General features: G+C 37.6%; 1 protein-coding gene across 6 annotated transcripts in view; it reads left to right on the top strand.

Annotated features, from left to right (window-relative positions):
• Positions 1 to 24,600, top strand: part of LOC102237367 (solute carrier family 12 member 7-like) — a 59,219-nt gene that overhangs the window by 20,134 nt on the left and 14,485 nt on the right. For 5 of the 6 annotated variants that reach the window (XM_023326362.1, XM_023326361.1, XM_023326358.1 and 2 more), the window contains exons 2-10: positions 11,898 to 11,989; positions 12,625 to 12,756; positions 15,239 to 15,385; positions 18,133 to 18,187; positions 20,665 to 20,795; positions 21,017 to 21,258; positions 21,370 to 21,581; positions 22,815 to 22,982; positions 24,353 to 24,451. In XM_023326362.1, the coding sequence (XP_023182130.1) occupies positions 11,898 to 11,989; positions 12,625 to 12,756; positions 15,239 to 15,385; positions 18,133 to 18,187; positions 20,665 to 20,795; positions 21,017 to 21,258; positions 21,370 to 21,581; positions 22,815 to 22,982; positions 24,353 to 24,451 (1,278 nt within the window). Of the gene's footprint in view, positions 1 to 2,555; positions 2,737 to 11,897; positions 11,990 to 12,624; positions 12,757 to 15,238; positions 15,386 to 18,132; positions 18,188 to 20,664; positions 20,796 to 21,016; positions 21,259 to 21,369; positions 21,582 to 22,814; positions 22,983 to 24,352; positions 24,452 to 24,600 lie in introns of those variants that run through there. The other variant, XM_023326363.1, reaches the window with a different exon arrangement.

The following is a 24,600-nucleotide window of genomic DNA, read 5'->3' as shown; positions in this document are numbered from 1 at the left end:
GAGAGGTGCATAGACATGAAAATTTGGATCAATAACACAGCTGTTATGCCAGGATTTACCAATATGTCATTTTATTAAGCTTTTTTATTTGAATACTCAATTAATTGTCAGAATAATTGCTACAAAAATAATTGTTTATGACAGTCCTAATCAAAACATTTTTCTTATTTGTGCAAAAAAATAAATATAACATTTAATACATTTAAATGTAATAAATGTATTAATTATATATTTCCTGTTGTAGATGGGAGATTATATGCTCAGAAACTCATTGATCATGTTTGTTAGGTATTATTAAAAGCTCTCTGAACTCTACTCTACTTCCTAGAGGCATTGACTCTTACTAATGCTCTTTTTACTTCCTGGTCATGATCTCATGGTTGATGTTTACAGATGGCAGCCAGGATTCAGATGTAAGAGGCGCTAAGTAACATTGATCTGACCAGCCTTGACTGACCTGTCTCCTCTTGCTCCTTCTTATTGTTTTGTTTCATTGTTTGTTTTTTTTCTATACTTCATCTCACTTTAGGGAATTCATCTTAAAACCCACATATCTCCTCATTTAAAGAAGAGTTTTAAAGAAAGACATTATAAACCTGTGTTGTTCAGTCTGTTAAGCAGAGTTAATTTAGGAAAATAAAATTTTTTTTCTCCTCGACATATTTTAGTTCCTAATGATAGAAAAGAAAGACTGCACTCATTCCCACCGACTGTAAACAATACAGTCTAATTCCTATTTTTTTCAATGTGGAGATCTAAATTTACAGAATGAATTGTTTGCTTGTTTCCAGTAGAAGGTGCTATAAGTCCTCTTGCTTCTCTTTTCATCCTGCCTAAGGTCTGTGTTGCATACTGGGAAATGTTGTACACTTCACAAGTTTAAATAAACTTGATGCTTAATAGGTGCAAAACATCCAGCGGTATACAACCAATTTCATACCCGACATGAATAAACCAGAACTCTAAATGGAGCCGGGGCAACCTGTACAGTAGCTGCCGGGTTCAGGGAACAAAACAAATCAAGTCAGTTCATTTGTGCAGAAATGAACTGATTCATCAGTTCATTAGAATCCATCCTTGGATTCTAAGACACAAATGTGGATTAAAAATGCTTAATGTGTAAGATTTGCTACCTTGTGTAGTCTGCATCACTCTGCAGCACAACCAATCTCTTCAAACATCTGAAATTTAAGCAGGAAGTGACCCATTTTTAATTTTAGATTTTACTCTAGCATTTAATTTACTTTCATTTACATTCTACATTTGAATAAACTCTATAAACACCCTTAATCCACCCATTTGTTACTCATTAAGATTGCAAACTCAACAGATTATTGGATTTTTCAGAATAAGAGTTGACTTGCAAAGTGTAGCGTGGTAAAAAATATTTTAAATAAATTTTATAAATAACTGAGAAAAACCCTTTTCTGATAGTTTGTGGTAAAAGTGATTTTGAAATTTAATTTAGATTTGGATGATCTTTAGTGAAGCTTGGTGTTACTAAATCCTCCTTCCTGTTGATTTGATATCTCTGCTCTAAGCTGTGCTTCCACACATCTGTCGGTCTAATGATGGTGGCAACAGATGTTCACTTTGGTCACATGGACTCATGAAGCCTGGCAAAGCTGTTGCTGGTGATGTTCGGATTGAACTGATATTCTCAGAGATGTCATTTGCTAGTATCTACCAAAACTGTGTAGATGACTCGGGGTGATGAGTCGACGTTCGTCTCCTTGGTCACCAGCGCATCTCACACTGGCAAAGGGCATTCTTATGATGGGCATGTCATCAGAAGACAGGAAGAGGAAGTGAATCTCCCCTCTGTGCTGGCTTTAACGCCATATCCTCCTCAGGCCTCGACATTGCCTCTTGTTTTATAAAAAGTTCAGGATAAGCCTAATCTGGTTAAGTGATTAGTGCCCACTTCACCTGCTCTCTGCCAAACAGATTAAATGGCAACTAAAAAGAACAACAGTGGGGTGCTAGGTTGACCGAGGTAATGACTGGGGCAAGACTTTGTCTGCCGCTGTCATTTATGTTTATGTGGAAGTGTTTTGCGATAAGGAAATGTAATATCAGATCTGCATACTTGTTAGAAATTAAATATTTCAAGTTCACTGAGTATTAAATAAATCATATGAATGACCTTGTGGATCTGATGAATGCTGGTTTTACTGTTGGTTGCAGGTAAAACTGTATAGGTTGTTTCCCGTGCAGCAAGCTGCTGGACTAATTGTTTCACCCTGTGACATCTAGGAGGTCTATATGTCTATACTACACTTTTCTGCTTCTTTTGCGTTCTCTGCTCCTCCCCTTTCGGTGTGCGTTAACTCTCGCTCGCACAGCTGTGACAATGATCAGAAGCTCAGGGAGCTTGTGGGGAAGGACTGTGTGTGCTCTCACGCGCATGCCTGTCCCTGCAGGTCTGTCGGTGGGAGGGTGAGGGTGCTTTGTGATGCATGGCTGATGTCGCTGACTTTGTCGTCACAGCCACTTTATACGCACACACGCCCACACAAACATGGACACAGACTGTCACAGAAATAGCTTATCCTCACATTATCACACAGTGCAGCCAGCTTTCCTGACTTGTGCACGTCAGTAGAAGTATCTTTATACTTTGGACCACCGTTACTGGAGTTCCCCAAGGACCACTGCTAGGACCCTCTCCCTTCCATCCCCCTTTTTTAGCCAGGCTCCTCAGAATGGAGCACAGGGGCAGCTCTCGTCGGAAAGGTACGTTTTCCCTATTTCATGTAGGCTTTGAGTTGCCCTTTGCTAGTACCTCAATATTTTAGCTAATAAATTCTAAAAAATTAGGGATATATGCATTCTGTTCACTTTGAGAATAATTTCATAATTAAGAAAAAGTAGGATTAGTGTCCAAGAATAATTTCCAACTTTCTGTAATTTACCTGAACTGTATCTAGTCTGCTGTCATGTCTGATAAGTCTCTTCGACATCAGTTCCTCCAGTAAAGACAGAGTAGTTTTAAAATTAACTGTAGTACCCTGAATAAAATTATAATAAATCGATAAAAGAACAGAGAATGAGATGGCTGGACTGTTATTTATTTGGACTTGACATTAATTTACAATGTGTGAAAGACTGACTGTTGCTCCATCTGGCCCACCAAATTTCACTTTAAAGTTGTTAGCCAAGCTTTCCATCCAGTTAATTTTTTTTAGGCAAAATCAGTTTTTGCATTTTTGCTTCTTCTTTGTTCTTTTTCTATTTTTTTAATGTGTTTATTTATTTAATCACTTGTTGTGACAGTAAAATAAATTTTGGCCGGGAGAGAAACATTCTCTGTTCTTCACCTTTTGCATCAGCTCTTGGAGTTCTTGGTACAATAAACTGGGATCTAACGTTGCCAGTGTTAGGGAGCTTACTGCGTTGTCACAGTCTGTGGCTTAGCGGTTATAAATAGAGCGCGTGGTCATTTATTACCACAAGAAAGGCTGAGCCTAACTATTAGCACATCCCTAATATACCTGCTCTGGTACATTTGGACCAGCTGCTAAGCTAAGTGCTGATGAAGTCTGAGAGCAACACCATCTTCTTGGAAACGACGACAAAACAAGGAACAAATGAAAAAAGCTCATCATTTTGTTACGAGTAACCTTTAAGATGCAGTTAAAGAGGAAAGTTTCTTTGCTTTGTAGTGATGGGAAATCTTTTATGGATTGTAATTAATTGGAACCGTCAGAATAAATTAGTCTTGTGTTGCAAAAGAGCTACACATGAAATACTGTCAAATAGAATTAATTTCAGAAATTATTTGTTTATCAAGATCCTGTAAATATTATTAGGCAGTGGGTTCAGCCTCCTAAATTGAAGTCACTTGCCACTTTGGCACAAGAACATCTTTCAATATCCTTTATGCTGTCTGACAGTGTTATTGTAAATAACACTGGAATATTATATATATGTAATTGAGATGCACCAAATAATCAACCAAAGAACAGAATCAACCAATTTTTCTTTGACTGGAACACTTTTTTTTTTTTTTGCATAGTCATTGCTACTCATGCACTGCAAGCTTTTTAGACCAAAAGCACATTTTGAGTAGAGTTTTATAGCACAGGAAGTATCTGCCCAACACCTGCAGAAGTAGAGCATGTACACAAGCACACACAAACACACACACCCTATCTTAGCTACTTAAATCCACCTGCATTTATTTGATAGCAGACACCAGATTTAAAAAAAAATATATAGAAAAGTGCATCTTGTTGGTTTATGTGTTTAAATAGTTTTTGTAGAACTTGATGATTACCAGTCTGAGAAAATCAAGGGAAAATATCTCTTTTATCTTGTCTGGCCCATCTCTCACTTTAACCTTTGCATGTGTTTGGATGTGAAAGAAGAGAGCACAATAGCAAGGAAGGTGACCTTAAACAGCAGGATGTCCTCACATTCCCTCTAAATCAGCTGTTTTGCTATTAGTAAGTTCTCAAATGTCGATCTTCCAGAGCATTTATTGAAAGTCAAATGTTACACTTGGTACAATACAAACACAGAATTACTGTTAGTCAAGAAAATCTCCATGTGAAGGATTCAAAATGAAACCTCAGACAGCTGGAATGATGCAGACAAAGCACAGCATCTGTTTAATAGACAAATGTTTTATCATGGCTGCTACTGTATAGAAAACTAGACCAAGTCTCTCAGGACTTTTTGCTACTGCACACACATCAGTCAATGTTTACATCTCCATCTTTAATACTCCAGATCATGTGGAAGACCGTCTAACAGGCATGCTGCGTCTACGCTAGCCTCCTTATCTTTTGGTCTCACATGTCCTTTTGGAAAAGCACATAATCTGCTGCAACAGTCGCCACATTAATTGCAGCATTTGCCATCAACAGTGGCAGCTGGCACTTTCGCCTTGTTTGGGACACTGATGTGCAAGTGCAACTTAAGGTCACTGTGGGATTTATTGACATGCATGGGACTCGTGGACCACTTGAAATTGTTTTTAGCTTAAAAGGGCATAGCACCACAGCTTTGTGTGTGCAGGAGTTTTTTTTCTTCTTGATGACATCAGGAATGCAGATGGTGAATCGTAGAAAAGTAAAGGCATAATCCTAGATTGACTTCTTCCAGATGCTATTAGTGCTACAAGACATTTTGACATTAACTGCATAAATGTTTGAGAAACCAGATATCTGGGAAGTTTTCAGAAAGATTCAGCTTCCAAAAAAATGATTGTTCAAACAGCACGACCTTCAATTTTCTTCCATATCTGTAAAGACATCCCATCCTAAACATGAGGAGATGCTGTGGTAAGCTCTTGTATTTGTACTCCTTCGTATGATGAGGCGTAGCACTCTGATCACTTATTGATGATGTAACCACTATGTAGGCGGGTTTTAAAAACAGAAGCATCACCTGTACTGATTTGGAAACAGCAGAGCCTGTTTTAGCACACTGCCTTGTCTCAGAGGAGATTTAGCCACTGTCAGTAAAGGAATGATTACCTGTGCTGAGTGCTATGTAACTGAGCTAAGCTCTGACTGACAGGCTAAAGGTTAGCTGCATTCCTCCTGCCCAGTATACATCATCTTTAAATCCATTCTCTTACCCACAGTTATTGGAAAACTGTCTCCTCACTTAATACAGTCTGCAGTCCTGTTCACATTGTGTCAAAGGGCTGCAAAGTGCAAGGGTGTAATGACATTGTCAGTGATTACTAGCAAGCTAAGCCACTCTCCAAGCCTCTTATTCCCCCTACAGCTGGATCAAGTGGTAAAAGTTACTCATGAAATGCAGCCGGGCTCACCACAGGCTGATACATGATAGAGGCGTGTTTGAAATTGGTTGGTGTTAAAACCATTGGGAGAAATAAAAAGCATCTTCTTCAATACCTGGGATACAGTTTTTACATGAAATCTAAATGCAGTAGTTTCTAAATTATTTGTATTAATTTATTAAATCAGATATGTTCAGAGAAAGATGAGTTATGTTGGTGCATGTACTCCAGTAGGGCATTTTTCCTGCTGCTTTTTCTGAGGTAGATTACTATTGTTTATCTTAGTAGCAGAAGTCCAGCAAATGTGCCAAAATTTGCTGCACTATCCCTCCCACATACCCAAAATATATTAAGTACAATAAAAGCAAATTTTTCTGTTTAAATTGCCTCTAAGTGTGTATGTGGTAAATGTAGTTAATAAAATGAATGGAAGTCAGTTCAAAGTTTTCAGTGTGTCTATGTTGCCCTGTCCAGGCTATACCCCAGCTTTCACCCAATGATGGGAGTGTTTGAGTGGCAAATTGAATTGTATAGAGTTGTCATTTGGTACTCCTGTGTCTTTGATTGAATGTCAGATTAACTGTTTATTATGGAGGACAGATCCTACAAAAATGGCAATAAATAAACTCATTCTGTATTTATTCGTTTTATATTTATTGTAACTTTTTTAAAAATCATGCATAGACTTATTTTCTCTTGTAAGATTTCCCCTTTTCCTGTTTTCCCCTTGAAAGAGATAAATATTTCAACCTGGAGAGACTCACTGAAAAAGATCTGATTAAAGAAGTTTTTTGAACATGAATTAATTTAGTCTTGGCGCTCAGACATGTAATGGAAAAATGTACAATCCTCTCCTCGTCCCTTTTCTGCTTTAGGTTATCTGCATAGTCTTATCATGAGATTGGTTAAGCTGCTCTCACATAGACCTCTACAGTGTCATAATACAGCAGGGGAGAGGTCCTTGATCCTGGAGACTGTTACTTCCCCAGCCCAGGACTTATCTGCCCTCTTTAGCATTAAAGAACAACCCCCTTTCCTTAAGAATAGACAAATGGCAAGACCATCTGTGTTGGGCTCCACAGAATCTCTGGTACATAACAATCATGGGTTCACACCTATATTCCAATCACGTGTCTCTTCTCTGACCAGAACCTATAAAAGGAAGCCAAATCCACTGTTAGTCAGAACAGACTCGACAGATTCCTTTGACTGTATTTCTGTTCTCACCTTGCAAGGTTTTAATAAATTTCTTATTTCTTCTCATCCAGACTCTTGTTAAAGTAATTTTTTTCCATGACAAACCGCAGCAGAAGACATGAGCACTGTGAATTGCAATACACACGAATGAGTTGCTTGTGATTAAGTTGATATACATCTTACCCATCAAAGAGTTTGTTGTGTCCGAGGCCAAAATACAGGGAGATTAGGTGAAGAATGAGGGAAAGAGGAGGATGAAGGCTAGAGGTGGAGAAAGAGAAGGAGAAAAGATGTGAAGCTGGGAGATAAAATCCTGCAGGGAGATGACAGCCAGCTGAAGAAAGGGAAAGAATATGGACCAAACAGGAAAACAAGTGTGAGAAAGAGAGGAGAAGCTGGGAGATGAAGCCCAACCATTGAACAAAATGACTTCTAGCCACCGGATGAAGGCAGGCTGTGTAAGGCTGGGAGATGACGACCAGTGAAGGCCAAAGCTGAGAGAAATTTCCTTGGATCTAAAGGGGAACAAGGAACTGAGTGCCCAGGTCAGCTGCCACTTCTGTGTGCAGGATGAGAGGTGGGAGGACTGGGATCCTTCAGGAAAAGGATCAGGGAACAGCTGTGTTGATAGGTGTGGCCCAAAGCTGATATGCTACAGCTGGGGGCATGATGCAGGCGAGGCTGAGGACAGTTTTCCTGTTTGAATTTACACCTAGGCTTCATTTATGATGCACTGCATAGTAAAATAAGTTGGGGAAAGTTATTGTATTTTAGATTTTGGATGCAATATTCAGCACATTAATTACTTTATTGTGCTTTTTTTTCCCAACAGTTTTGGCAAAATCTTTATAGGTTGATTTATGTTTCAGTCTCAAGACAGAGCTAACTAACCTTAAAGGAACTTGCATTAAAATCATTTTATTGACATTACTTTATGCAAGTGTTAATATCACATTTAAGATAACATGCACAATTTTGCAGCTTAGTTCAATAAAGTTTTACTTCACACATAACCTGGCATTTTTCCCCCTTTTCTTCCTCCCAAGATGTTGTTTACCTTTCAGTTCAAAGCCAAAGCTCATGTCAGGTCATCCTAAACAAAACGATTTTGACCTGAAATAGTTTTTAATAGTCTTAATAATTATTAGCTCATGCAACAGTGAAAAATGAGCTGCATAAGATACAGTTGCCAATATCAACACAGTGATGTGCACAGCAAGCCTGTTAATGCAAAGATTGTATTATGTAATTCCTGGCTGTCTGGATAAGTCTCTTTTGATTGAACGAAGGTTTCTGGGGTTTTCTTTTATCCAGAACACATAAAGATCTATTTACCTTCATATAAACAACTCAATTCCCACTGTGTGTGTCTCAAAACCTCTTAGATGATCAAAATGAGCAAACCATAACACACAAACTGTGGCAGAGATGTATTTAGATCAGGAAGAAAGCTATTTTCTCCCTTCATATGAAGTGTTTAAATTGATTTCTGCTAAACTCGCATCTGCCTACTTCCCTGAAGTCAGGGATTTCCCGTAATCCCAAGGCTTTCATTTGATGGATAAAACGGATAAAGTGAAACAATAAAGAACTCTGCTAGCTAAGGTGCTTTAGTCGCTCAGTAAAACTAATCTGGGTGAAAACTGAGCTGCATTATATATCAAATTGTAATTGTCAATATGACTGTGCAGTATTTCAACTGTAAAGTAATGCTGGACATTTGAAAGGTTATAACATTTCAGACATCATGCTTTTAAAATCTAATTAGATGGAGTTTCTTTACCACACTGCAGAAAAATATGGAATTCATGTCATTTGAACTGTGATCATAATGAGTTGAATACCTTCTCCACATCTTTCTAGGCACTTTTTTCAGGTGTTAGTAAAGCTAGCAGTTCCTTTCTGCACTGGACAGCTTGCAGTCTGTGTGATCTGATATTGTGTCTAGAGATTATTATTATTATTATTATGATGTTATTATTATTAGAGCTATTATTAGCTCTGAGTCTGGAAGATGTGTATTCTGATGTGTGCAGCTGTTTTCCTGCATAGTTATGACTCATAAAATTTATCGGGATAGGCTCAAAATCATTTTGGTGGGATAAAACTGCTACTTCTCCATTAAATAACTCTTTACAGCCAAAATATAAACAGTATTTTCATCCGTTAGTTAACAGTGGATTTACTTACCATCTGAACTACATTTTCCTTCATATTGTTTCTGTTTTCTTTTGAGAAATGTAGATAACCCTGTGAAGTTGATCCATTCTTGCTCTTGTGAATTTATTCCTGCTTCATCTCTTAGCACCAAAATACATTAAAGATGTTTTGTTGTTGTTGTTGTAGTATCAGCCTTCCAGACCACTCAGGTCTTCTGGTTCTGGTTCTGCTCTGCATCCAGAGCCAGAACCAAACATGCAGAAGCAGCATTCAGCTTCTATGCACCACAAACTATCAGGAAACTGCAAAAAAGCTGAACCACTGAGTTGATTTAAATCGAGAGTTAAAACCCACCTGCTTAGAGTTGCCTTTGATTAGTAATAAGTGAAACATTGATCAACATATTTGGTGTGCATTTGCTTGATGATTTTGCCATTTTACTAAATGTAATGTTAATTACTTGTTTCATAATTGATATTTTAAACAAATAAGCTTCACTTAAGAGTCTTTCATTCCATTATCTCTCTATTTTTATTGCATAGTTATTTGTGTCTGGCATTTGTCAGCATCTACACCCATGTATTGTTCCTCTTTTCTTCCATTTAGTGACCATAAAACACATTGTAAATCATTGAATGTTTGTTCTCTGGAAGTTTATGTCTGCACATTTTATTATAACCTTTGTTGCGTGGCGACAGTGGCTTCAGATTTGTTTTACTTCTTTTGAAACTAAAAAGGCAATTTGATGTATTCGAGTGGGGCATAAGTCGATTTTCTTTCTTTATTTGTATGCGTTGTTTGTGATTTGTTTTATGCTACTGCCTATCATTGCCAGATCTCCCTTAAAATTAGAATCTTAAACTCCATGGGGACTACATGGTTAAATCAAGGTTAAATAAATAAAAGAATATCTCTACATGGAAACATGACAACTTTAATATAATGGATGTCTGTGCCGAATCCTGCTTTTCTTTCCCATTGTTGTATTTCCTCCACATATTTTGTAGATTAAATTTTTCTGCTATTGGTTTGACTGTTTGACTCTCCTGTCCTGGTGGGGGTAAAATAACCCCACGAGTGCTTTTTACAAGGTTTACATTTCTGGTTTCTATTGGTCTGACAGGCTGATGTTCCCCCTCCCCAGTACCTCGCTGTTCGACTGTGTCAGATACTTGATGATTTTTAACCTGCCTTTTTTAATGAACTCTTCCCTTGCGCTCTTGGCCATGCTGCTTCCCGCTTGCTCTACGTTACCTAATGAACAAAAATGAAAGCGGTTAACTGGTATGCCGCCCATGAGGAGATGCCACCCTGGGTGATTGTCCATGTTGCTAATATCAGAAACCGCCACTGGTGACATATTTTGTTGTCGAGTGTTGAGCAATTTTAAAAGGAATTTTTAAAATGACATTTCTCTAAAATAAGCATTTTAGCTATTTTTTAAAAATTTATTAGCTATGTTTAGCATACTGAATGGAGCAAGTCAAAGTAAGACAACATGCTAGTGATATCCCACACTGACAGCATTTAGGCTAACATTAGTATTTTGGCACTAATACACTGTTTGAATACTGAATGGATTGAGTTCATGTTGGCCTTCAAAAATTTATGCTCCACCTTCTATTGACTACATTGTAGCTTACTTTAGCATTGTTGCTCATTTTTAGGAGCAGAATGCTGGGTTCCTACCGACTCACACACTTTGGCAGGCCCCGTTTAAATTTTTTCAAAAATGTTTTAGTTATTATTACTATCATTATTATTATCAATGTTATTATTATCATCATTACTTCTATTCATTTTATTATTACTACAACTACAGTGGACCCTTAGACAGTTCAGTATTCATGGAGTTTGTGGAGTTTTTTGTTGAGAATATGTGCTTTTTTAAAGTTTTTATGCAACCTGGGAAGCTGTAATATCTAGGTGCAATGCTGCTTGATATGCTATTGGCTGGCATTTTCAAAGCAGCCAATCTCATCCAGGAACTTTACTCATTTTCCTTTGTGCTGATTGGCTGTTCTCCCAAGAGTGGAGGTATGGAAGATTTGTAGGTACTATTTTCTGTGGTGGTCCTGGGACAGTTTATACTGCATGTTAATGGATATTAAGACATATTTGGTGTCTTAACTATTTAAATAGATGGATATAGGCATTCTTAGAGGAGATCTCAAGTATTCGGGGATGATTATGGTTTCTTACTCTCGCTAGTAATAGTAGTAGTTGTAGTTGTTCTATAAATTTAATTGTAATCTCAACAAAAGTTGTGTAAGTTCAACAACCTCTGATGCTTTTGTAGTTCTTTAAACCTACCACTGCATCTTTTTATATGTTTCAAATCAGATACAATAGACTACATTCTGTTCTGCGATGTATTTTGGAATAACTGTTGCTTTGTAGTGGATCACTTATCAATGTTGTTCAGTATGTTGTAGTTTTTCCCATCATACCTTCTACTATAACTAACTGAGGCTACTGTCGTATTCTGCTGATGCTTCACCCAAGTTTTTACAAATATTCTTACCTGTATGAATGTGTGTTTTTTTGGGAGGAGGTGGGGGGGGTTGAGAGCGATTGAGCGTCAATGTGTGTGTGAAACATATTAAGAGGTTGATATTACTAGCACTGTATCATTTCGATCCATTTACCCGTTAGTCTCTATGGAAGAGCTATATATGACCCAGACTGCTTCTTCAGATTGAACTGAACCATTTCCTGGATATGACCCATGTCATTTATGAAAGACTGGCTTGGTTGTTAACTCCCCTCCGTTTTCTTCCCCCAGGTGATGGTGTCCCAAAGGAAAACAGTCCCTTCATCAACAACACAGAAAATGACAAGAACAATTATGATGGCACCAACATGGCACTGTTTGAGGTATTTCTAGCATCATTTCTCATCAGTATTACTTGTTTAGAAGTCCGTCACTGGTCGGGATATTCATTGAAAAGCTTATGTGTTAGTAAACACCAAAATGTGACAGATTATTAAATCCTTAGCCTGAAAAAGCTCCATGTAAGAAGCCTGCTAAAACTGAATGCATTTTCACCCATGAAGCCATTCTTCTGAAACACCAATACTTTGCTCAACAGTGTAGAACGTTTTACAATAGATCTGGTCTGTTTTTAAATGTTGAGTGAGCTGAAGCTTTGCCAGGTGTGTTTGAGTGCCATGTGGCAGCCTGGCTGCCCTGTGGTCACTGCATGGAGGAACCACTGAGCTCTCTGTTTTCTCCACCCTGTGTGAAGCCGATCCAGCTGTGCTATTTCAAGACGCTTTGAACAAACGGGGAAACCAAATATTGTAATATTCTATCTCCTCCTGCAGGATTTCATTTTTCTTTCAAATTATTGCTACTCTATATTTAAAGGCAAGTACAAAAAAGGCATCCAGAACAATTTAAAGACTTGGACTGAACTCAACTCTTGTTTTCCAAATAGATTATATGTATCATTTTGTAGAAGTGAAAGAGTTGAAAAGGTAATGTGTGACTTTACACTGTCTCATTGCAGGAAGAGATGGACAGGCACCCCATGGTGTCATCCCTTCTTGATAAACTGGCAAACTACACCAATCTCTCCCAAGGAGCTCAGGAGCACGAGGAAGCTGATGAAGAGGAGAGTACCAAGAAGAAAACTGTTAAGGTAAAGCAGGCACAGTCTGTACAGGTGCTTCTAGCTTTGGTTGACATGGTTGCATACAATTTCATTTTAACAGTTGTTCTTTTAAATCTGCTGAACAGTCGTTGTGTAACGGGGTCTTTGACCCATGAAGCCAAGCTGTTGGTTTTAATCTCCCATCTTCCTCCGGTTCTAAACTTGTCCCCCATTAAACCGTCTTTGGACGTTCTCTGTTTATTAATATTTTAATGGATGGTTTTTATTTACATTGATTCAGATGGAGTCAAGCTTTATCAGGACATCACTTAGTACAAAAATGAACATCTGCAGCACTCTTCTATGCATTTATTCACCATTGTCCATAGTTCATTTTTCAGGGTTTTCCTTTTGGATTGTTCATTCTTTACGTCTGAACTTTTTAGGATCAAAACTCTTTGACCGTTTTGCCACAAAGCTTACGGATGCTTTTCTAACCACAGTCCCAGTCCCTTGTCAGTTTCCCCATCACGATCCCTGCATAGAAATCGGCCTTGGCCACCTCCCACTGGCTCCCAGAAAGTCTTGAAATGATTGGAAGAAGTAGATGAGTTCATGAAGCAGATACCTCAGTCGCCCCTCTTCGTCTGGAATAGCTAGTGACTAATACCATAACTCCACTCATGTGAGGTGAATTCTGCTCTGTTTTGGGTTTTTTCTTTTTGCACATTGTTGCAGAACACAGTTTTTTGTGAGGATTGTTGCTCTTTCTGATTTGAAAGGATAAAGACTTTTTGGAGCTGTTGTTTCTGACTGGAAGCTAAAGAGTTCTATGTTAATGGTTCCATTGTCACTTACATGTAAGTCTAATTTTTGTTTGGGTTATAGTTTGATATTAAAAATCCTTTTAGGACTGGTGTTTAATAGAACACCAGTCAGCTTAATTATACAATTACAACTGATGCAGTTGGAGACTGAATTAAAATGAAAATTGCATTTCAGTTAATCTCATTGTCAAGAAATATGAACATTTTTTAGTTCAAGGATTTACTTTTTGATGGTTTTGGCTTATTAATAATTACAAGCTGAAATTAATTTCCCACAAAACTAGAACATTACATAACCAATATAGAAAATAATTTTTGAAATATTCAGAACATAACATGGCCTTCACAGTCATGGGAAGGCTGCTGACTTAACATCTGTCCAGTAGAGATCAGTCCTCCACCAGCAGGATGAGCCCTGAAAGGCTGTTCTTAAAGGTGCTGGCTTTTCAGATTGCCGAATCCTGGTTTATTCATGACAAGTTGATGGGAAGGAAAAAGTGTGCAGCAACAGGGATAAGTTGGAGATTTTTTTAAGCAAAGCTCGGTCAAGAGAATAGAGGGGAAGTCACGTGGTGTGGATGGTAGCTAGAGAACTTCAAGAGCCTCCACACACAGCTGTATCCATGAACTACAGCTGTTGCATTCTTAAAGCCATGCACAGCATCAGATGTATCTTAATGTAGTAAAACACTGCTGTTCAGTGGTAAAAGTGAAAATAAGGGTTGACTTTGAAAATTAATTTCCAGAATCTGGATTAAATGTGTAGAGCTGCATGAATCCTATCTGCCCGAGTTCAAGTTTCCACAGTCCAGAGAATTGTAAAGTAAAAGTACTTTATTATTGTACTTAAGTAGATTTTTCAGGCATATGTACTTTACTTGAGCAGTTATCTTTCTGAGGACTTTTTACTTTTACTCCATATATGTGAAGAAAAAAATCTGCATCTTCTACTATTTGTTTCTTTGTCTTGTTTCTTCCATGATGAAAAAAATGACAGAAAAAAATCTACTGCTGACACAGAAAGTGTTATAGTGTTTATAATTCACGGTTCAGTTGAACACACTGTGGCATGAGAAAAATAACATGGATGGAGACTTTAATCCGAGTATCATCGCAAACAACAGATGAACACATTCAGAGGCGAAATCCATTCCCCCTCTGTGGAACTATTTTTAAAAATTCTATTGTTGGCTCAAAGAACGGTTAGTGATGAATGCGTTGTGTTTTCTGCAATCTAAATTATCCTGGTTGAGATTTGGTTTGAAGAAAAATTAGACCACATCAGTATTTTGATGTTTTACCAACACAGTCTATGTTATCAGCAAAATAAACTATTTATTTTGTATGACTAGAACTTAAGTATTTTAGACTTATCCAAAGTCATTTTGTATGACTTTGGATAAGTCATACAAAGTAATAAAAATTACTTTTTACTTTTTGTACTTAAGTACATGGCAAAACTTGTACTTTTTCTTTTTGCTAGAATATTTTTTCCACACAAGTTTTTGTATTTCTGCTAAAGTAGAGAATGTGAGTACTTTTGACACTTCAGTGATGACTTTGGCAGCCATGTCGTGCTGGCGCTCCCCATGCTGAAAAAAATACCACATATCCTTTTTCATTGAATGTAAGTGAGAAACTGAATTGTGGGTTTTCTGTTGGCTGTAATCATCAAAAGTATAACCCTTCCTCATCTTCTGCAGAGCCCTCAGATGGGAACCTTCATGGGTGTCTACCTCCCTTGCCTCCAGAACATTCTGGGGGTCATCTTGTTTTTGCGCCTTACCTGGATTGTCGGCACCGCCGGCATCTTGGAGTCTTTGGCGATCGTGGGCTTGTGCTGTTCATGCGTGAGTATTTAATCACTATGATCGACAAGAGCCTGACCTGACTCTTGACATGGAAATCATCCGTTCTTTCATGAGGGATTTGTAAGTAAAGTCCTTAGTGTGGTGATGGAAAAACTCATTCGGTGAAATCACTCATCCTGAGTACAGTAAGACACGAGCGGGACTTCCTGTTTCTCCAACATGCACTCCTTATCTTTGTAGATTTCGCCACCTTGATGTCTAAATCTGTCCATCTGGAAAATGTCAGAAACCCAGTGACACCCACACAATGCCTATATTTGGCTGCCCCACTGCAGACTGTGGATTATTCCAGATTAATCATGGAAAGTACAAACCTGAAATAATGGCTTTAATCTCGGTGACACACTTTGGGGCTGATAATGAAATTCTCTTCTGGGATCTCCAACACCACCAGTGAAAATAATTCTTAATCAAGGAACCGTCGTTCATTATCCCTTCCACTACTGAAAACACTTTGACCGGTCGTTTCCCGTTACACTCAGTTTACTTCATTGCCCAGCATCTTAATGCTGCACATTTCTGTTGGATGTCATAGCTTCTGGTCTAGTCTGACTGGAACTCCTCTCCTTTATTAAAACCCATCCAGAGTGCGTTAGCAGGGTTAACCCTACCTTACATCCCTCCCGTTATGTAAGAGAGCCAGCTGAGCTTAGTCGAACAGATTAACGTTCAGTTTCACTGCTTAGATCACATCTGACTTTGCACTAATGGCTCTGCATCAGCGGCCTTCTTATAGGTCTCATCCTACAGACATGACATGCAGAACAGTGTAATCTAGCCATCGCTAAACCCAGCTGTGGGCATCTCCTGAAAACACGATGAAAGCTCTTTCACATTACTTAACAGCAGTTCGGCTTTATATCTGTTCCAACTATATATATATATATATATATATATATATATATATATATATATATATATATATATATATATATATATATATATATATAATCTTGTCTGATTCTCCTCCCATTTAAGAATTTTTATCTTCAAATTTAAAGCACTCTATTCCATCAAACTCAATAGTTTTGTAAAGGGATATTCATTTTAGAATCTTTTTTATTTTTTTTTTTTTTTTAAATCAATTTCAAAATCTTAAAATTAAATCCATAAGGGGCACCAATTACATACAGGTCTGCATTTGACATGTCATCACAGAAAACATCAAAGTTAATTCTCTAAACCTTGTAAATAAAAGAGCAAAAAACAGTTTTTAAAACTGACAAGTTAGATAAAAGCCAAACTAAAAGGACACGTCATAAGTAGGGGTGCACTGATTGAGTTTTTTTTTGGCAGATCACAGATTTTTAAAAAGCCTGTGCTTCTGATTTAGGCAAATGCAGGTTCTTTTTCTGTCTTTTTCTTTTCTGAAAAGTTGTTTGATAAAGCAACAAAGTTCCTAAGTAGACCCCAGTGGGGTGACTATTGTTAAAAGTGCATGTGCAAACATGTCAGTCAGCCTTTCTCGTGGCACAGTAAATTAAAGAGGTTGATTTTTAGACCTTAGTGGAGGTATATGAGATCGGCTGATCACCCAAAATAAGGAGACATTATCGTCTCAACTGCTGTCAGCTCATAAAGCCGTACACTGTGCTATGAATAATATGTAATGAATTAGGACATACAGATGGATTCATTTCTAAAGGGTGCCATTAGTTCCTCATTTTAAATCAAGGATGCCATTTTTTTGGATTTCCAGTCATTTTGATTCCTCTCCTCTCTATTCCTTTGTGATATCAGGAGAACATGAATTGCAACATTGTTGCTCAAAGGATGATTGAGTGACTGTTGCAGTGATAGTGTAGATTGCAATTAATCCATATTTCCATGACTTTTCCATCTTTAGAATTTCTCCACTATTTTTTTTTTGTGACACTTTTAAATCCCACCAAAGATCCCATCCGCACAGTTCATTATTAATGCAATTTTTTTGTCATCCGTATTATATTTCTTTACTTTTTTCAACTTCTCAGCATAGCTTGTAAAAACAAATGTAGTCAATTTTGCATTTAAAGTTACATTGTTAGAAACCTTAGTCTTCTAACAATGGCTTTTCTAATAGAGCTGTCTGTCTGAGTTTTAAAGTTATCAACCCAATAGTTAGAGGAGATTTCAGGAGTGAAAATATGCTTTCTAGAGCTGGACTGTCAGTCACTCTGCTCAAATAAAAGCTGCTGGATAGCTGCTTAGGATTTCAGTGGAAACTGTGAGCTGATTGGTTTTAGTCCAACATGTCTGTCACTTTAAACCGGACATCCAGCAAAGGACAAGAGGTTTATATTTGTTGTATCCTTGTCTCTGCTCCTCCTCTCTTCTTCTTTGTCCTCTTTTTGTCCTTTCCTTTATGATCCACTTTTCTCTTTTATTTCAATTTGATGTATTTTTCCCACCTTTTGTCTTCCCATCAGTCTCACTTCATCCCTCTCTTGTTGTCCTGACCTTCCTGTCATCCGGAATGTACTGTTAGGTAACAGGCTAATGTAGCGCAAGCGCCTGAGAACCATTTATGAGACTAAATGCCATATTAATTCCATTATTTGAATAAGCTGGAAAATTCACTGAAACAAAAAGAATAGAAGGCATGAAGGTCTTTGTTTATATTTTTTATGTTAATACAGCATGGAGAAGGTTTTTGCAGCTTGAAAATAATTAATGAATGCCAGACACAAAAAAAGTTTCAACCTTGACAATTTGTTCTGAAATGTTTTCTCTTCCTTTTGCCACAGACGATGCTAACAGCAATATCCATGAGTGCTGTTGCTACCAATGGTGTCGTACCAGGTAGAATGTTTTTTATTATTATGACGTTTGGGCTTTTTTTTTTATTATCCATTTTGATGTTATCAAATTTACATATTTGAGTATGTAAATTTGAAATTTGATAGTAAGGTATTGTATTCACACTTAGAAACATGAAGTCTGTTTTGTTAGTGAAATGTCTGTCTGAAATAAATGATCATCATCATCATGTTGCAAGTGTGATTAAAAATGTCCATTTTACTGAGCCCCTTAGAAGACATCGGGGGATTTTTTTTACTTTTGCATTCCCTCGCAATTATGTATTTGTCAGTACATGCAGCGTTTCAAATACTGATTGTCTTTCTACAATATAAAGTTTTTTAATGTATATGTTGTTTCTGAACCCATAAATATATGTGCAAAATGCAGTAGGCAAAACAGGTCAAGCGCTGACTCCCATCCCTACTCTAAGACACAATTATGAAAGAGAGAGATAAAACAAAAATATACATCTGATCTACTATTTTTGACTTGTCTTCACAGGTTAATTTTGCCATTTGATAGTTTTGGTTGTGTCTTTTTTTTTTTTTTTTTTTTTTTTGTTAGTTGTCTGTATGGTTAATAATGGGACGTTTTCATCTACAGTCCAGTATCTACCGAAAGATATTATACAAACAAGCATGAACAGTTCATAATTGATTTTCAAACAGTTTTCTGGACCCAAGAGTTAAGACTGTAAAACACATTTTTAGGGAGACTTTTTAAAGACTCACTAAAGTCATGTGCAATTTTAAACTGGCATTTCTTATCAAGATGTATTTGCTAATTTATTGCGAGGTACCACAAAAGTCTTGGAAAACAAAACCTTTACGAGGTAACGCAAAAGAAGAAAATTCTCCCATTTTATGTGACTTTTTGAACAAAGTCACATGAGATAATAAAATAGGGCTGGACACTATGGCTGAAAACCGTATCACAATATAAGGGTTTCATATCAGAAGACATCAATAATTATTAGTTTTTTGGGTTTTTTTTTATATCTGAAATACTGCCAAACTGGTGATGTGCCCTTTCCTGTTTTATCCACAGTTTCCTCTCCAGGTGTTGTATTCATTTTCTCCCTTCACCCCACGCCGTTGTGTATTATTTTAAGGCAGTTTTGAGGCACAGTGGCAAAACCTGAAACTACTGCTGCACCGGTTACTCAAAAGGTTGTTGCTAGGTAACCAAAGAGTGAGTGAGTTAGTTGATGCCACCAACCATCCTTAGCTGGCAGTAAGAGGTAGAGAAGCTAAAGCCTTTTCCCACAATACTGTTCTGTTCTGGATTGAATTCAGTGAAATTATTGAACGTTGTATTGGACATATAATTTATTGATGACTATATAAATATAAATTGTTATTGATTTATTGTCCAGCCCTAAAATAAAATGTTTCTTAGATGCACAGATCAAAGTTTTGTGGCTAATTTCTAGTCTGTTTTTTGTAAAGTTTTTCACCTGCTAAATAAAGTTTGGCCACTAATTAGAAATTTTTTTAGAAAATATATTGAGTTAAAAGAACAAGATCTATATTTTTCTTATTATTCCTTCTATTAGCGGTTGTTAAATATTTCTATTAGAAGAAGACAGAATCTGTGGGTAAAGAGGAAAAGAGCCAGTGCTTTAGTTTATGGTTTTATTGGCTAAATACAAAGGAACATTTAGAAGTGACTTTCTGAACTCTGTAGCTTCTTAAATTAGCAGTTAGCACCACTAGCAGTTAGTTCCATATATACTGTCAATTCTTTGCTTTTGTAATCTTTACAATTCCCAAAAGGTTACCAGGAGTTCCAAATCTGTCAAGTTTCAAGTCAAAGATTGAAAGCTTGAGATGATAAAACTAAGCAACTTTGTTGTACTCTATTCAGCCTTCTAGTTCTCTACTAAAAGTCTTGCGCACTCTTGCAGAGTAAATAAACCACAGACATGAATCAACATATTGTGGAAAATGCTGTTTTCTTTTAAAGACTTTTTTTTTACATCTTTCTGATTCTTCTGACTTTGTTCTAATCATCTCACCAATCAGAAAATTTGATATTTTGATTTATGACCAATTTATCAGCTTAGATTAAGCTGAAAATGAGCTGACTCTAGATTTCTGTATCTTGAGGTACACCAATAAATCAGCCCCAATTTCCTTAATTTAGGTAATGAGCAATCAGCCGATACTCACACAGGAAACCAATTTATCCATCGATCTTATCTACTTCTGCAAAGGTCTGAAAATCAGCCCGCCCACCAGGTCATGTCTGTATGTGCGTGGTTAACAGTCTAAAAATGTTGCCAAATTAACATCTTTGATGCTATATTTAGCAGTTGCTTAGACAAAAATAAGCTAAAATCCGAATCAGCAGGTACGGCCAGAAAACTGTGATCAGTGCACTAATGTTCTTCAGTTTATTTATTTTTTTGGGTTTGTTTCAGAATTGCTTCTCTTCCTGATTGAAACATAAAAGTCACTGTCATTGCTGTTCTGCAGCTGGAGGCTCTTACTACATGATCTCCAGATCTCTGGGTCCAGAGTTCGGCGGAGCAGTCGGTCTCTGTTTCTACCTCGGAACAACCTTTGCGGGCGCCATGTACATCCTGGGTACCATTGAGATTCTGCTGGTGAGGGGAAGCCTGTTTTTACTTGGATTATGTCTATTTACCAACCTACATTTAGAATAGTTCCTCATTTACCATCAAATATCAAGGAATTCTGCCAACTTTGGAGGTTTTCATTATGTTTAGAACTGAGTGTGTATCAGACTAACCAAAGGGGAACTGGGATGTGTTCTACTTTGTCCACTTAGTAGATTTAAAACCTGTCTCTTTCTTCTCTTCTCCAGACCTATATTGTGCCTCAAGCAGCCATCTTTACTGCAGAGCGAAAGGAAGATCAACACAACGCCCTGCTCAACAACATGCGTATCTATGGCACGTGCTGCCTTTCGCTCATGGCAATAGTTGTCTTTGTCGGGGTCAGATATGTCAACAAACTGGCCCTGGTCTTCCTGGCTTGCGTGATTCTCTCCATCATTTCCATCTACGCCGGAGTCATCAAGTCCAGTTTTGATCCACCGGATTTCCCGTGAGTGTAGCCTCCAGGGCAATTATTACTGCCCTGGAGGCTACAGGGCAGTAATAACCTGCAGGCCTTTTATTACTATATTATGTTCAACTTCTCTCTTTTTGCACACAGTGTCTGCATGTTGGGAAATCGAACACTACAAAACCTTCATTTTGACAAGTGTCTGAAGACGGAAATCATAAATAACAACACAGTCTCCACCCAGCTGTGGCGTTTGTTCTGTGATGGGCCTGCGCTTAATTCCACCTGCAACGAGTATTTTGTGAACAACAACCTGACAGTAATTCAAGGCATCCCTGGTCTGTCCAGTGGGGTCATCTCAGGTGGGTCCATCATGTATCTTCTATGGATTATAGACTAGATTAGATTATCTGGATGTATAATCCATTTAGGAGAATTTCTCCTTGATTTCTCAAATGAGGTGGCGATCACTGCTTTCAAGTGTAATGAAGACACTGACTGCTCAAAAGCACAAGTGTAAAAGTGTGACTTAACAATGTGTTTAATTCCATATCCCAGCTGCCTCAACTGATGGTTTTACCTAAGCTCTATAAACTAAAAGTTAGTAAAACACTCCCCTCTAGTGGCATCGTTTGTAATCCAGCAGTACCTAAAAAATGAAGAGACATGGACATGTATGAACATGCATGTTGGATCTCTGCACAAACAACCAAAGCCATACCACCAATGGAGTTACCATTGGTGGTATGACTTTGGTTATACCACCATGGCTCTGCCATCCTGAGTTAGCTCAGGTATGAAACACTGAACCAGCTCTGTGCATGGCTCATGTTGTGAAACTTCAGGCTGTAAGAAACAAGTTTTCCTGCCAACTGTCAGCACAAATACATTCCCTGCATAGTTTGTAACAAACTAGGGCAAGCATGTGCAGGTGCTGGGTGGTTCTATATGTAATCGTTGTTCTCACCCTGCTTATGTAACTTGCTCTTAACGTTTTCTTCCCTAAAAAATATTCATATTTTGCTGATTCATTATTTTAATGTAGCTTGAATCTGCTGTAAATTTACTGAGCCAGCCAAAACGTCTTTGGCTGGCTCAGCCAAACGAGCCAGCCAAAACCAGATAATTTATCTTAAAAAATTATTAATATTTTGTTTGAAAAAAAATATATATTGCTTTTAAGTCAGCCGGTCTCATAATCAGCCTGGAGAGTGGATACTTTCCTTATCAAGTAGGACATTTTTGGGAGTCTTCAATCAAAATGTAAAAAAAAAAATGTTTCTTTAAACCTTCATAGAGACTCTTTTAGGCTCCTTGAGTGTAGCAGAACTGACAGTGACTCACTTTAGCCTACATAGCTCATGACGGATGTTTCCTTGTTCAGCTATTATTCTGGAATCACTTTCACAATGCACAGCATCCACACACAAAGCTGAATATTAGCTGCAATTTATCCAACATTTCTGATTAAATGTGCTTCAATTGGTTTAGCACAATCTCAAAATCAAATGCTTCAATTACCAGTGGTCCATATAGACATTATTACTACATCACACGTTGGGTCTTAGTGGTACTCATTTTTGTGTCTGTTGTAGAAAACATGTGGTCGGCATATGGTCCACTTGGCATGTTGGTTGAAAACAAGAGGCTGCCATCCGTGGGAGATATCGACCCTGCTAAGGACATCTACCTCCCCTATGTCGTCAACGACATCAGCACCTTCTTTACGTTGCTGGTCGGAATCTACTTCCCCTCAGTCACTGGTGAGACTGCTGTTCAAACCACACATTCACATACATTATAATGACCACTGGTGGGAACTGCTAACTACGGGTCGTTAGGCTAACCCCAAAGCGCTAATCAATAAATATTTGGTCCGCTAATACTAAGGCGCTACAACAACGTATTTAGAGGAAGCTAATGCTGAAGTGCTAAAACACTAACTTCAACCATGCTGACACTCTGCATGTGTCAATGACAAAACATGTGTTGCAACATAGTATATCGCCCTCAGCAAATTTGTCATTACACACCTCCATGTGCAGCTTCAAGAACTACAATTATTAGTTGTAAAGCATGGCTGTTAGGGATTGTTGGTACACAAGAATAATCTGGAAAGATATGGCTGACATTTTCAATAAAAAAATCTAATAATTACTTTTATAAAAATGTTTGTTTTATTTGGAATGTAAAAATTGGACCTTAGTCATACAGAACTTTTATGTTAACTTTATTATAAATCTCATATTCACACCTCGAAATATCTGCAGTAAAATCCTAATTCGCAGATTTTATTATCTTCAGTTAGGCCTGTCGCGATAAACAATAAATCAGTTAAACGCATGATAAATGAAAATTATTGACGTCATTTTAATTTATTGGCTTTATCGTTCTTCCTGCCTCTTTCTCTTGATGACACTGGATGAAAAAAGGCTGAACTCCGGTGCTCTCCACTGACCCCTCCCTTCCTCATTTCCTTAGCGTAAGGGAGGAGTGAACTAGTGCATCAGGTAGTCGGATTTGCCCATCTTCTCTATCTAAATCTAATGATTATTGAAGGGCAATATAGCATACAGACTTCATAATCTATAATCTTTTGGTTAAGTGTAGTTTTTGTTTCCACTTTGGTTTTATGTTGTGTTTACTTTTTACTCAAGTGCATTTTTTGTTAATGGAGACTGAGAGTCCATTTTATTTTTGTTTTTGGTTGTTTTGTTTATTTTCTTTACTAGTTCCAGTGTTAAGTGTTCTTTTGAAAATAAAGTGTATTAATTTTGGCAGGATGTGCTTGCATTATTATGTCATTACCATTGCATCAGTTTAAAATGGTCTTCAATCAATATTATTATTTATTGCAATCATTTTTGAGACAATTATTCGCTCAGCAAAATTTGTTATCATGACAGGCCTATCATCAGTTAGACATAGGACTATCAAGAGTCCTTGGAATCAAGTTTGCTAAACGTTTTCAAAGTTAGCAAAAGGGCTAAAGTGGAAAGCTAAAAATTTGTTCCACTATAAGCATTAGTGGAACTAATAATAAACAGAAGTGTGCTTACCACTGATAATGAGCAACCTGTGTGAACTTGTTCAGTCTGGTGTATGTGATTTTCTGTGATGTGTTGACCTTTAGGTATCATGGCCGGTTCAAACCGCTCCGGTGACCTGAGGGACGCCCAGAAGTCCATCCCTATTGGAACCATCCTAGCTATTGCCACCACCTCCTTTATCTGTATCCTTTCACTTGACACTGCTGCAAAATTACACACAGAGACATGGGGAGAAAAAAAGTTAGCACCAAAGTTAGATCACAGGTCACACAGCTGTCAGGTAGCATGTATTTCTTGAATCTGTGTGAAGCTTTGCTGGCCCGTTGTGTTT

Source organism: Xiphophorus maculatus, chromosome 21 (assembly GCF_002775205.1).
Source record: "Xiphophorus maculatus strain JP 163 A chromosome 21, X_maculatus-5.0-male, whole genome shotgun sequence".
NCBI lineage: Eukaryota > Metazoa > Chordata > Actinopteri > Cyprinodontiformes > Poeciliidae > Xiphophorus > Xiphophorus maculatus.
This window is presented reverse-complemented; position numbering and strand designations above follow the sequence as displayed.